The following is a 13,358-nucleotide window of genomic DNA, read 5'->3' as shown; positions in this document are numbered from 1 at the left end:
ATAAAATTATGTATATTAATATTGTGAAAATTTAAAGCATGAAATTAAGAGTCGAGTAAAAATGAATAATATAAAAAAAAATCTCAAAAATTCATAATCTTGAATTTTAACTTGGAGATGTCATTATATTTATTATATGAATTAACACTCATTAATTGAATTCAAATCTTTTTTAATTATGTATTGACTCTTTTATTATATCTATCAGTCAAAACTCAATAAATGTTAAGAAAACATCATACAGGAAGTGTATGAGATTATTCTTGAAATTTTTGGGCTTTAATGACAATATTTATTTTTAGAGATAATATTTGAAATAACATAAATTAGTTTTTTATTGGTTATATGTTATTGTATATTATAGTGTGTAATTGGATTATACTTTGGATAACAATATTTGTTTTGTTTTATATTTGTTTGTTACCTACCTAATTTTGCTAAATAATTATAAGATGAAATTTAAATATCTCATGTGTTCGCAGGTGTTCAAACTTTTCAATATCAAAGTCTAAGTAGACTATGAATTGATGTTGACCTATAATTAGAATGAAAATACTACGTGAGAAGAACACAAGCACACACGTTATTGGAAGTTTCATATCAATTAAAGATAAAGTGATTTTATAGTATATAAGTGAAGTGCAAACCTTACCTTATAAGTCAGTTTTTAAAATTGAGTTAGACTTAAACTCCACTTCTAACACATAGAACACACTACGTAACATCTCTCTTAAACTTATGGTTGGATTAACAAAATCCATAAGTTTAGTTTAATTTTTTGAAAGGAAATGTTTGAGACAGTTCAATTAAGAGATATGAAACTTTAAAATTTGTAGAGATATGAATTATTTGTATGAGTTTTGTTGAACATTATCGCAAACATAATGAATATCAACTTCAAAGTAAAACATCATCGGTAGAAGAAAAAACTAGTGGACATCCATAACAGACAAAAAAAATATCAGATGTCAACATCCGTAAAACAAAACAAAGGAACGAGAATTCGACATCCCTAAGAGAAAAAACTTGGAGATAGGAGATCATTTAGTGTGTCTTAAATAAAAGAGAGAGAAAATATATTTAGTCCCATAACTAAAGTAGGCTTGTTCCTCCCTGCACCTCATATATGTTTGAGAATGGGCCTGGTGAACAAAAAGCAGCCCACAGAAAGGGTGAAAGAGGCGAAAAGCCCAATATAAGAATGAAAGGAAGGGAAGATAATAATTGAGGAATATTGATGGACCTACAAACGGGCCAGGGGAGGTAGCGAAAAGAGGCGTATGGCCCATGTAAGAGGAAAAAGGTGTTATGGAAGCACGTGAGAGTGGGTAAAGTTAGGTGGATAGAATAAATTGAAATGGTCCCTAACTAATGATTCACTCATACTTTTAATTTGTTTAGGTTGTAACTCACATGAGGCAGCTTTTGAACATGATTAGTTATCAGAAAAAGAAAGCTCCTATTCCCACCATTATCCTCTGAGTTGTAACAATTTTGGCTCTCTTTTTCGTTTCGCCTTTTTCATCTTCCTAACCCTTTCTTTAACATACAACCAAACACCCAAACCATCTTCTTCCTCTCTTCCATTCTTGCCTTCTATAACCATACATTTCCACCAACACTCACTCCGTAAACACCAAACATTTCGATTCAATATATCACCGATTTATATTTATACATCGTTGGGTCTTTCGAGAGAGGATTTCTGAAAAGATATAACATCAAGACTATTTTAATGTCTGAAAATTAGATAGGATGGGAGATACAACACCAATGAGCATGAGCTCAACTCACAAATAAAAAATTGACACCACTCTTAACCTAAAACCTTAAGGTAATGAGTTTATGGGTTTTGATTCTTATATGATACTCAATTTTCTTATTTTTACTTAATATGGGACTTAGACTCACACTTAAATTCTCAACAACTCTTATTCTTTACTCTCTGATGTGATTTAGTGTAGGTCATTGATTAATATATCAATGTTTATTTCTTTGAAAGAATCAATAATACACACGAAAATATACCATCATTTTTCGTAAAACATATCAATATATCATTCTTCCACTCTTAACCTGATTATTCTTTCTTTTTAACGTGTAGGTCTTGCATGTGAAAAGTCTGAATAAAGAGTATTGAAACGAAATGTTTAATTCCTTATCATGTGTTGCGCCGTTTGTTATGAAGTAAGTAACAGAAGGAATGATTGAAACACCATCTCTTCATTTCTTCACCACTCATATTCAGCTGACATAACCATTTTGACTACAGATTTTATTGCATTATTTATATATTTTTTATTTTAAATTTCATTCACACGGTTTTTTTTTTCCTAAGAAAAAACGATAACTTAACCTAGGTAAATTCTAATAGTTTATAGTCCGTGAAATAAAAAAAAAGGATTTACTTTACTTATTGTCCTTCCTCATGACGTGGGAAAACATGGAGTGGTAGCCAACTTTTTAGGTTCCTACTTTCTCTTGGCACGTTCAAAACCAAATAAAGTTGTCTTTTTTATTATTAGTTAATTCATACCAAGTTAAATAATATCATTTAAATATTTATGTATATATGAATCATATGTTTCAAAGTGTGCAGAAATAAATTATTTTGTTTACCTTTTATGTTGAAGTACGCACCGTACAAGTTAAAAATGAAACCTCCTCATTATAGATATTGATTCAAAACGAAATTCAAATTATAAATTCATTGGAACAGTTAATATATTTTAATTAAATATTTAATTCATTAAATATTATGATCTCTTACATATAGTTATCAAAATCATAAAACTATAAAGTATTCCTAACACGTTGGTTTTCAGTTCTCGGATTTTTACTAGCATTTAGGTTTGTTTTCTTTTCTAAAGAGTTAATTAATATTAATTTAAATGAAGAGGCTTTGACTTTATTTAACAAAGGCTCAATTCAGTAAATAAAAGATATAGAGACGAAAATGAACAGTAAACCTAAATGCAAAAATTAAATTATCATTGAAGCCAAAAATAAATATAAAATTTTGACAGTAATATCATATAATGTGACCTAAAATAGTAAACTAACATCTGTGACACCTATAAGGGTGATTTCGAAAAGCTGTTGTTAAGTTCATTAAATAATTTTGTTTTCATTGAAAAATTACGTAGTTAAAAGATAAAATATATTTGAAATAATAAAATTAAAAATTAAGTAATATATACGGACATAGTTTAGTGGAGTGACTCATCAACAGACCCAAGATATATGCAAAGATAATATAAAATCAAATGAAAAATGATCAAAAGTAACAATAAATTTAATAAGGGAACATTGTTTTCAGATATGTCAGTAGCAAATTATTATTTGTTATGTAAGATCAACGAAATTTTGCATTATCTAAAGCAACAGTGGTGAATAATAAGATTGAAGTATGATTAAAAATGATGAAAAAACTTTTTGAAAAGAAGTAATATCGATAAGAATAAAAGTAATAATGATAATATTTACTTTAGCATCTAAAGATTCAATGGTAAAAGAAAAGGTAAAAAGAAAAAAAGTAGAAAGAGTTGTGGTACAACTTCCCCAACCAAATGGAACCTGCAAAAAGGGTCACATTTGCACATGGAAGATGGAGATTCCAAGAAAAAAAAATATCTTATACCCTCTTTAAGGTACATTTTTCTAAAATTGAATAAAAAATTTATCCCTAAAGTTTGTCCAAAGAAATAATGACAAAGTATAATAAGTTACTTTAAACTTTTATGTCCAATTTTTAATGATGTCATATTGCAGTAAATGTATATCTATTATATTTTGTAAAGAGAGTAATTGAACATGTAAATACAACAATAAATATATATATATATATATATATATATATATATATATATATATATATATATATATATATATATATATATATATATTGTAATTAATAAATTTTTAAAGTAAAAAATCATAATCAAGTTTAATTTGCGATAAAAAAAATTAAAACGAAAAATTTAGATAGAAGAGAATCAAAGATAAATAAATAAATATATTGCTGAAATAAAATGACATACCCATAGGAGATAAACTTATAATGAAATTACAAGAACTATCAATAAACACAATGGAACAAATGATCGCAGATATCATCACACCAAGAACAAAAATAACACGTAAAAAAATGATTAATATGAAAGAAAAAAGTGAAGAAACAAAAATCTTACTAACAAAACTCTTTAGATGAAGTGTTTAGCAAAAATTAAACAAAATAATTAGCATTGTTTGAAATAATCTCAAAACTTCGATATTTCACCCATTAGTTTGCTAGAGTTTGAACAAAATTTATAAAAATATAGTATAATATTGTTTTGAAAATAAGTTAATTTAGAGCTTCACAGTAAACTCTTAAACTCATATGAATTTGCAAGTTAATTCTGAAATTAATTAATTAATTTTGCTTTGGTAAAGGAATTCAACTAATAAATTATGATTAAAAATGAAAATTTAGAGTCACTCGTATTTCATTTACAACTTAAATATAGTATTTTATGTCCTATTTTAAGTATTTAAGATAATTATACAAGATATTAAATTATGTTTAAGTTGGAAAATTTACATGCAAAAAATAATTTGTGGTGAAGATTTCATACACTATAGATAAGATTAATTTAAAATGCATAAGTAGGTCAATCTTAATTAATGGCTTAATTTTAAATTTTAAAAATATATATATATATATATATATATATATATATATATTTATTTATTTATTTATCGGTCTATCCGGATAATAAGTGTTGGTATTTGGATAAAAAATCTAATATATTTGGGGTTTAGAATTGGGTTCGGGGCCTACTCAAGAAATAAATATTGATTTTGTTTTATCTTATTTCCCTAAACCCATTATTCCTTATAATAAGGACATATACTTTGTGATTTTAGACCTATAAATATAACTTTTCATTTGAATGTTTTTGCTTAAATATCTTTTAAATTTAAGAAAAAATTTATGATAATTTTATATTTAAATTACGTTTAAAGTTTAACTAAAAAAGAAAATGATGTGATTTCACAATAATTTTGAACTTGAATAATGTGTTTATTTGTGGATATGATATAAACTATTTATAAAGAAATAATTCTTGAAAGTAATTTTATAAGTTGTCTATCTAAGTAAAAAAGAAAGTGCATTAGTGGTTGAGAATCGATAATATAATTTTGTTGTGACGGCATAAATTGATAGTACAATTAAACAGAAGTTGGATGGTACAAAATAATAATTGGTGGGATTAGTGACTGCACGCAATGCAATGCACACCAACACGCACACAACAGCTCACACATGCAGATTCTCTTACTTTACACTCTATCATTATTTTTTTCAACAACATTTTCACTCTTTATTTAAAAAAAAAAATCAATATCCAAAATTTTATGGGCAGAATTTCTCAATCATGCATATGTAGTAAAATTTTCTTCCGACACGAGAACAACATGTCAAATCTTATTAATGGAGAAACTTTGACAATTATTTCTTCCCACCCACACCTGAATTTCCACGAAGATAATAGTAAAAAGTTGAAAAACATTGTGCATCCTTGTCTCTTTTCTCTTCATTCAATTTACTTAAAATTCACTATTATTATTTTCTTATGCTAATTATTTAAGTACTCAATCTAGTTAGTCATATTAAAATTTTATAATTGGTGCTTTAAAATTGAAAACAATCATGGTATTATATGTCTCCCTTTAGATGTGTTAATGGGGTATGTCTGACATTTAAAAGGAGGTATCTTTATCTCAGCCAACAAAAAATAAAATAAAAAAGACAAACCCATGGGGCTATGTGTAGTAGCAGCATGATTCCTATGAAGAACAAATAAAAGAATTTGTACATGAAAATGAAATCATTAGGTAACAGTAAGGAGAAACTGCAGAGAGAGAAACTCAGTTTTTTCTTCTTTTTTCTCACTTATTTATTTCCGGCAATGAACCTCGTAGCCTTTTCTCTCTGTCATCATCATTCTTCTTATTATTCATAAAACTTTTAATCTCCACCTGTCTTCTTCACTACACACCATTCGTCCATTTCCATTTTCTCTACCTTTTCCTTCTTACCCATTTCATTTTTTTTTTCACCAAGTTTGAAACTTTCCTGCTTTTCAATCACACCCATCTTCTCCTTTTCATTGATTCAGACTTTATGCTTTGCCTCTTCACACGTTCTTAGTCCTCAGTTTTCAAACCACTCACTGGTATATTGATTTGTTCTGTGGTTTTCTCATCTGTGCATTCATGTGTTTGTGTTGCTTCGAAAAGCTGTGGGAATTTGAGTCAGTGAATAATTTATTTAGCACAGCAATGTTTATTGACCAAAGTTGTGGCCTCGTGGGACTTGTCGGGTTCATGCATTTTCTCAGAACCTGCAATTGAGTTTCTCTGATTGAATTTTTATGAGTGAATTGTGAAGATAAAACTGTTTTGAGTCATTGGGGATGCTTGCACGACTCGAATGCTTATCTGTCTTTTGGATCAGCATGAAAGCAGTTTTCACATTTTTCCGACTTGTCCTTTTCACTCGAATCTTCAAACAATTCATTGTTTTATCCAGATTAAATTTCTTTTATTGATTGATTTTCACTTTTCATGTTAATCTTTCTTTACATAGGGTACAATTATTAATATCTAATGGTCCTTCATTCTAAAGGCAGAAGTTCAGTCGTTGAATATATGTGCTCATAGTATCTGAATTGGCATGAAGGCTTACATGTTCTGATATGAACCAGGATTGTTCACTAGTTATCACAATTCTGAGTCCTCATTACTACAAATCTGCCTTTTCTTTTCTATACATAGATTGGTTTATATTTCGTATTTCTTTTTTCTTTTTTGGCTTTAAATGAAATCTTATACTTGTTTTTAGATGCTATGATCTTCGATGGTTGTGCTATATTTGCTGAATTTCCTTAAACTGGTACCTGATGAAGATATGGCATTGTAGGGTGCAAAATACGAAGGGTTTGACGAAGTAAGATATGGAAGATGAAATTGAGGACATGGAAGTCTTTTGGTAGACTCTATTTGTATGGGAGGCTTATTACACTTTTTTGAATTCAATCAGGGGAGGATGGCCAAGAAAGTTCTTGCTCGGAAGAGACATCATGGTGGTATGAAAACCTTCACTCATGCTAAGACACATTATAAGAAAGATCGATTGTGCACTAATTTCTTACTATTCATTCCTGCAAGTGGAAGACTGCCAATAGATAATTCTCCAGTCAAATTTGTATTTTATAATATTAGAAATGTTATTGATATGATGAAACAGTTGGAAAGTCACATATAGCCTTTCTCAATTTCTAATGTGCAGGTTATATATTCGTTAGATAATTCCAATTAATGCAAATTGGTTTTGAGATGAAATGTAATTGTAAATGCTGATTACTTTGTTATTTGGAGATATCTTGCAGAATTTCAGGGTTCCCCCATTTTTTATCAATATTCATGAATTCCTGAAAGTTGTCTTATTTAGAATTTGGTGGCTCATTGTGTTATTATGTTGCGTCATGTAGGCCTGGAAGCTCCTCGAAATAGTCTAGATCTGCAAGTACAAACACCTCAGAATTACTGCACACAAGGGGAATTATCAGTATATTTCCTACCTCTACTCTGTGTTCTTGTTAACAATGACCTTTCCGATTTGAATTTTGAGAATGACCCCTCAAATGATGGTTTCATGAATTTGATTGATTTTCCCTTCATTTAATTGACTGATTGAATAATGTGGAGCATAGTTCTGATTTTGTTATACCACTCTTCATTGTACTTTTTGGTAAACTCATGAAGTTGCATTTTCCACTCCCATCTACAAGAGCAGCCAAGTTAACTTCATCTATATCTCTCTGTCTTTTCTCATCCTTCCCTCACTTAGTATCTGATTTGAATTTCCAGTGCAAGTATCAAGTGGAAGAAGAGGGCAGGTCTGAGAATAATCGTTATTCAAACGTGGGTTCAATGAAAAAACTGATCAACGAGGAGCTATCCAAACAATCAAGCACCAGGCAAAATGCGCCAAGCCTTGTTGCAAGGTTGATGGGGATAGATACGATGCCATTAGACACTAAATATGTTGTCCCGTCAGATAAAAGAATGAGTGAAAACGTGGGGAAGAAGTCTTCAGAGAAAGGAGTGAGTCGAAGGGGTTCAGTTAGTTGGGGTTCTTCCAACTTTAATTCTTCGACCCAGATGGATTTTGAGTCATTATACGAAGACATGGATGTTGATGACAACGATGATGGATGGAACAAGAGTTTTGGAGAACCAAGGCGGCGGGATCATCCTCAGGAAGAGGAACTACAGAAATTCAAGAAAGAGTTTGAAGCGTATCAAGCAGCAAGGTTTCAAGAGTGTTCGAAGGTTGCTGAAATTGGTAGTGTTCCTAGACGATTGCTTGTTCAAGAAAACTCGAACAAGGAAAAGGTGATTCATAGTGATTTAGTTTTACATAGAGCAGGAGCAGGGAAACTTGCAGATCTTGATAGCCATTCATTCAAAACACCACCACCTGAAATTTATGGTTCAGAATACCGTGGTGACATGATGGAGTTAGTCCCAGCTACTCAAAGGAAAACCTTTCCTCCTAGGAGCAGAACACTGAGTAGAGACTTTGAGGAGTCCTTATTGATGAAATCTTGCAACAGATTAGACACGTCTGCTTCTCCCACCAGGATAGTTATCTTGAAGCCTGGTCCTGAGAGCATTAGCAACCATGAAGAGAATTGGACCATTTCAACAGGAACTATACAAGGGAGAAATAGTATAGAAGATTTTCTTGAAGAGGTGAAAGAGCGTTTGAAATGTGAACTGCAAGGGAAAATTGTCAAAAAGATTTCTGTGGTTCGAGGGAGTGGAATTGAAACACCTTACAATGAAAAACCATCTGATCCTAAGCTAATAGCCCGACATATAGTAAAGCAAGTCAGAGAAAATGCTACTAGAGATGCTGACACAAATTTACTCCACTCTGAGTCAACAGGGTCGTTCAGAAGTGAAATGCAATTCAATGGAGCAACTTCCCCGGAAATTATCAGCAGAGATACCCGGAAGTTCTTGTCAGATAGGCTAAGAAATGTTGTGAGAAGTGAAGCACGAGCTGAATTTCCCGAGGGAAAATCAAGGTCACTTGCATTAGACAGGTATAAAGATGGACTAAAGCAAGGAGGGGATATTATGAAGTATGCAAGTAACTGGGAAATTTCCAAAGAGGACACAGAAATACAGACAGGTTCTTTCAGACATGAACTGGATGAAAATATATTTCTGCACAAGGAGTTGTCTCCAAGGAATCTTGTAAGATCCTTGTCTGCTCCTGTATCACGATCAGGAACATCATTTGGGAAGCTTCTTCTGGAGGACCGCCACATTTTAACTGGTGCTCAGATTCGGAGGAAGCTTGAAGCTGTTGAAACTATGTCCGTTGATGTCAAGAAACGGAAAAAGGACAGATTTAATATTAAGGAACGAGTCTCCAATTTTAGATACAATCTTGCTTTAAGAGGGAGGCTTTTTGGTAGAAGGGTTCAATCAACGGTGGAATCACGCGCCAATGAGTATGGTCCCATGGTGAGAGATGTCACAAGTGGACCAACAGTTCTCATGAACTGTGGTGAGCGGCATGTAAGTTTGCCTTATATTATTTTTTTACCATTCTCAGTGATGAACTTTGTTTTTCTCTTACTATATTTCATATATAGTTATCTAATCACAGATTTTCTGTTACGTGGTCTTTAGGAGAACTCCACTGAGGTACCTCCTAGTCCTGCATCTGTATGCAGCAGCATCCATGAAGATTTTTGGAGGCGGACTGAATATTTAAGTCCAATATCAACTCCTGATGTGTCTTCAAGAGATGATACTGCTGTGCCACAGGTTTTCAGGGATATCAGCTCTGGTTTGAATGGTATGATATAATTCTAACTTTCATGCATGAGAAATGACATCATAGACTTGATTCATGACAAGGTAGTTTACTATGGTTTTACTGCATGTGCAATATGAAGTTATATCAACAACAACCTTTATTCTTTTTCAAATGACAAGTGAACTAGCTTGCAAGATCAGAGTTTTAGTTTACATGATCACCTCAACTTTCCATCCTAGGATAAGTTGCTTCAAGGGCCATATAACTCCCTTTGTTGCTAATAGATCTCTTTGCTTGTTGATGATGTGACAGAACTAAGGAGGCAACTGAATCAACTTGAATCTGATGGTCCTGAGGACTTCACAATGAAACAGGAGGCCTCTGAGTCTGACTTGGATCAACTAGAGGATCCAGCGGAATCATACATAAGAGATCTACTTATTGCATCTGGACTGTACTTTGGTTCATGGGATAAGTCTTTGTTAAGAGGGGACACATTTGCAAAGCCTATTGGCAACTCAGTTTATGAAGAAGTGGAAGAATCTCGTAGGAAATGGGTCAAGGAAAATGATGACAGCTGCATCAAGGATCAGAATGAGAATAAACCAGACCACAAAGTTTTGCTTGATCTGTTAAATGAGGCACTTTCAGTTGTTCTCGGACCTCCATTGACACTGTCCAGATTCAGAAGAAAATTAAGTAACTCTTCCATGTTGCTACCTTCTGGAAAGGAACTATTGAACTTAGTGTGGGACATTATCCGTGTTTCTATATATCCTCCATCTGACATATCTACTTATTCACTTGATACTTTGGTGGCTCAACACCTAGGATCCATCCCCTGGTCTGAACTAATAAACGATGAGATCAATATTTTGGAAAGAGATATAGAATGTCTAATAACTGATGATCTGGTTGAAGAACTCACAAAGGATATATGTTCTAAGATGAAGTGAGAAGTAGCATTTACATTATCATTGTGACAATAAAGAATCTTGCACATGGAGCAAGGTTTATACATGATTACTGAAATTGGAAGATAACCCACTTAATTGATATTGATGTGTATATATATATATGTAGTAGTTGGTGAGTGCTTGTTATACAGGGGGCATTGAGTTGCGGTAATACATACTGTACATGAGTGGCATGAGTTTCTAGGTTTATTTTTTGCTAAGTAGAAAATTGATTGATGGTTGTAGTTATGATACATCTTTTTTAACTTGAGAAATATGTTAGAAGTTGTTATTCTTACGAGAGTCAAATACCAAAAATGAATTATGTGAAAGGCATTTGTCTCTGCCATGTATCATGAATGAAAGTCAAATGTGATTCAGTTTTGATGCAGCATGGTAACAGCTCTTTGACATTATTACTAAAAACTTGATAAATTTGTGTGGTATGTCGAAACGTGTTACATTCGTATGATTGGTTCAGCGTTTGAATCAATTCTCTAATACAGAATCAATAATTAGTTGTTATTCATTCAACGTAAATTTTTTATTAGGCGTTGAAAAATCAATTCTAAACCATTTTTATCTGATGTTCAGACATAGAAAATGTTTAACATGCCACTTTGTTTGTCCTTCTGACAGATCTTCTGTATGCAAGCACAGACACACATGTGAGCTTATGGATAACCTTTGCAGAACGACAGCATGAAAGTTTTTCTTTCTATTCATTTTCGGTCTCATTAACTCAGCTTATTTATCACTTTTAAAGTATGAACAAAGTAAAGACACAGTTAATGAAAATATAAATTATTGAAATTCTACTATATATATATATATATATATATATATATATATATATTTGGTATACATAATATTGGTTTTTGACTCTCTTTTTTCTCTCTTTTTAAGTCTGATTTTCTGCTTTACTTTATCAGCATTTTAACTATACTTAACTTGAAGGATGTGTTCCTTTGGGAGTGTGAGAGAGTGTAAAGATGGATTTGTGTTGAGTTGGGTGGATGAATTTATGTGTTTTTTGAGTGAATTTAGAGAGTAAAGTAAGTGGATTTAGAGATAAGTTTTATGAAAGTTAATGAAAGATTTGATAGATAAAATAAATTGTAAAAATAGATAGAATTAGAAAGTTACCAAAATACTCTTGATTGAAAAATATAATGATTTTGTAATTTGATGTTATAAAAATAATTATAAATAATTAATACGAATTAAAAAAAATATTAAAATTATATGAAATTTTAAAACAAAAATTAAATTTTAAAAAAAAATTATACAATTAAATTTTAAACAAAAGTCATAAAAAAAAGTTAAAAGAAAACAACACACACGATACCGGTGTCGATGTCAAACTCTTCTATGCAAAGGCACCGATTACGTAACCGGTACCATACACACACATGCACCGCACCGGTTAGCTAACCAGTGCGCATATCCTATGCACTACGCGACTTCATCTAAGTCCGCAACTATAGCCCACCACCTCCTTCATCTAAGTCTGCCATCACAGCCCACCACCTCCATCCTCTTCCTCCTCCACCACACCCAAGCACCTCCTTCATCTTCTTTCCCATCCATGGATGCACTCACCATTCACCACTGTTATCAATTCATACACACCCATGTTGTTTTCCAAGTTTTATAAGTAATACCATCATTAAACTTAGAACGATTTACGCACCACCACGGTGAGAGCAAAGAACATTCACAATGACACATTCCGACGATATGCCCATTTTAAATCGTAGGATGTGGTTCGAAGGAATCTTGTTAGGAATCTCTTTTCTCATTATTAATGCACAGTTGAAATGGAAGGAATATTGTTAGGAATCTCTTCAGTTGAAAGATGCATGCAAGCTCAGGAATCTAGCAGGCAAAGTAAAAAATCACAGAATAACTAGAAAAGATAGAGGCAATTTCGTAATCTCTCAAATTATGAGTATCACCACACTTTTGGAGGGATGGATTAAACCATCCCACCCTCAAATCCGCTTTCTGATTTCGGTTCAAATCGTACCAAAGGAACGCGTTAGTTGGCTGAAATTCGTACTCCTAAATTTGTTCGCACAATGCGAGTCCATCAAAGAAACACCGCATATCTTCCATTTAATGAACTATTTTTTTTTTTGTTAACTTTCCATTTAATGAACTATTTTTTTTTGTTAACTTTCTTGTTGTTGGTAAGTTTTAACAATTGATGATAGATGGCTAAACTTCTCATGTTAAATAGAATAAACTATTTAATGCGACACTTAAATATACTTATATATCCTAGTGAGTTAAAAGGGAAAAGAATTAAAGTCAACTTTAAACTAATAACTTAAGTTCAAAGGTGGTTATTAATTTATTGTTGATGATTCATATAATCAAATTAATTTTTTTATTTTTTATTTATTTTAAGTAATTTTAGAACTTTCTGAAATATTATCAATAATATTTTCGAAAAAAAATAACACAATTAAGTTAAAAGACTATTTATTCATTTTTTTTAATTTGAGGATAAA

The 13,358-nt window shown here is 31.6% G+C and overlaps 1 protein-coding gene across 2 annotated transcripts; it reads left to right on the top strand.

Annotated features, from left to right (window-relative positions):
* Positions 1-5,899: 5,899 nt before the first annotated feature.
* LOC114173468 lies at positions 5,900-11,236 on the top strand. Of its 2 annotated transcripts, none has more exons than XM_028057900.1 (6): positions 5,900-6,221; positions 6,968-7,133; positions 7,539-7,615; positions 7,918-9,642; positions 9,757-9,925; positions 10,199-11,236. In XM_028057900.1, exons 2-6 carry the CDS (start codon positions 7,052-7,054, stop codon positions 10,840-10,842), a joined length of 2,697 nt encoding a protein of 898 aa, XP_027913701.1. In that variant the 5' UTR covers positions 5,900-6,221; positions 6,968-7,051; the 3' UTR covers positions 10,843-11,236. The 2 variants fall into 2 exon arrangements, with proteins under 2 accessions (XP_027913701.1, XP_027913702.1); XM_028057901.1 differs by lacking the exon at positions 5,900-6,221 and adding an exon at positions 6,358-6,764.
* The last annotated feature ends 2,122 nt before the right edge of the window (positions 11,237-13,358 follow it).

The sequence above is a fragment of the Vigna unguiculata genome, chromosome 2, assembly GCF_004118075.2.
Source record: "Vigna unguiculata cultivar IT97K-499-35 chromosome 2, ASM411807v1, whole genome shotgun sequence".
NCBI lineage: Eukaryota > Viridiplantae > Streptophyta > Magnoliopsida > Fabales > Fabaceae > Vigna > Vigna unguiculata.
The sequence above is the reverse complement of the archived record's forward strand: the minus strand, read 5'-3'. Positions and strand labels throughout refer to the sequence as shown.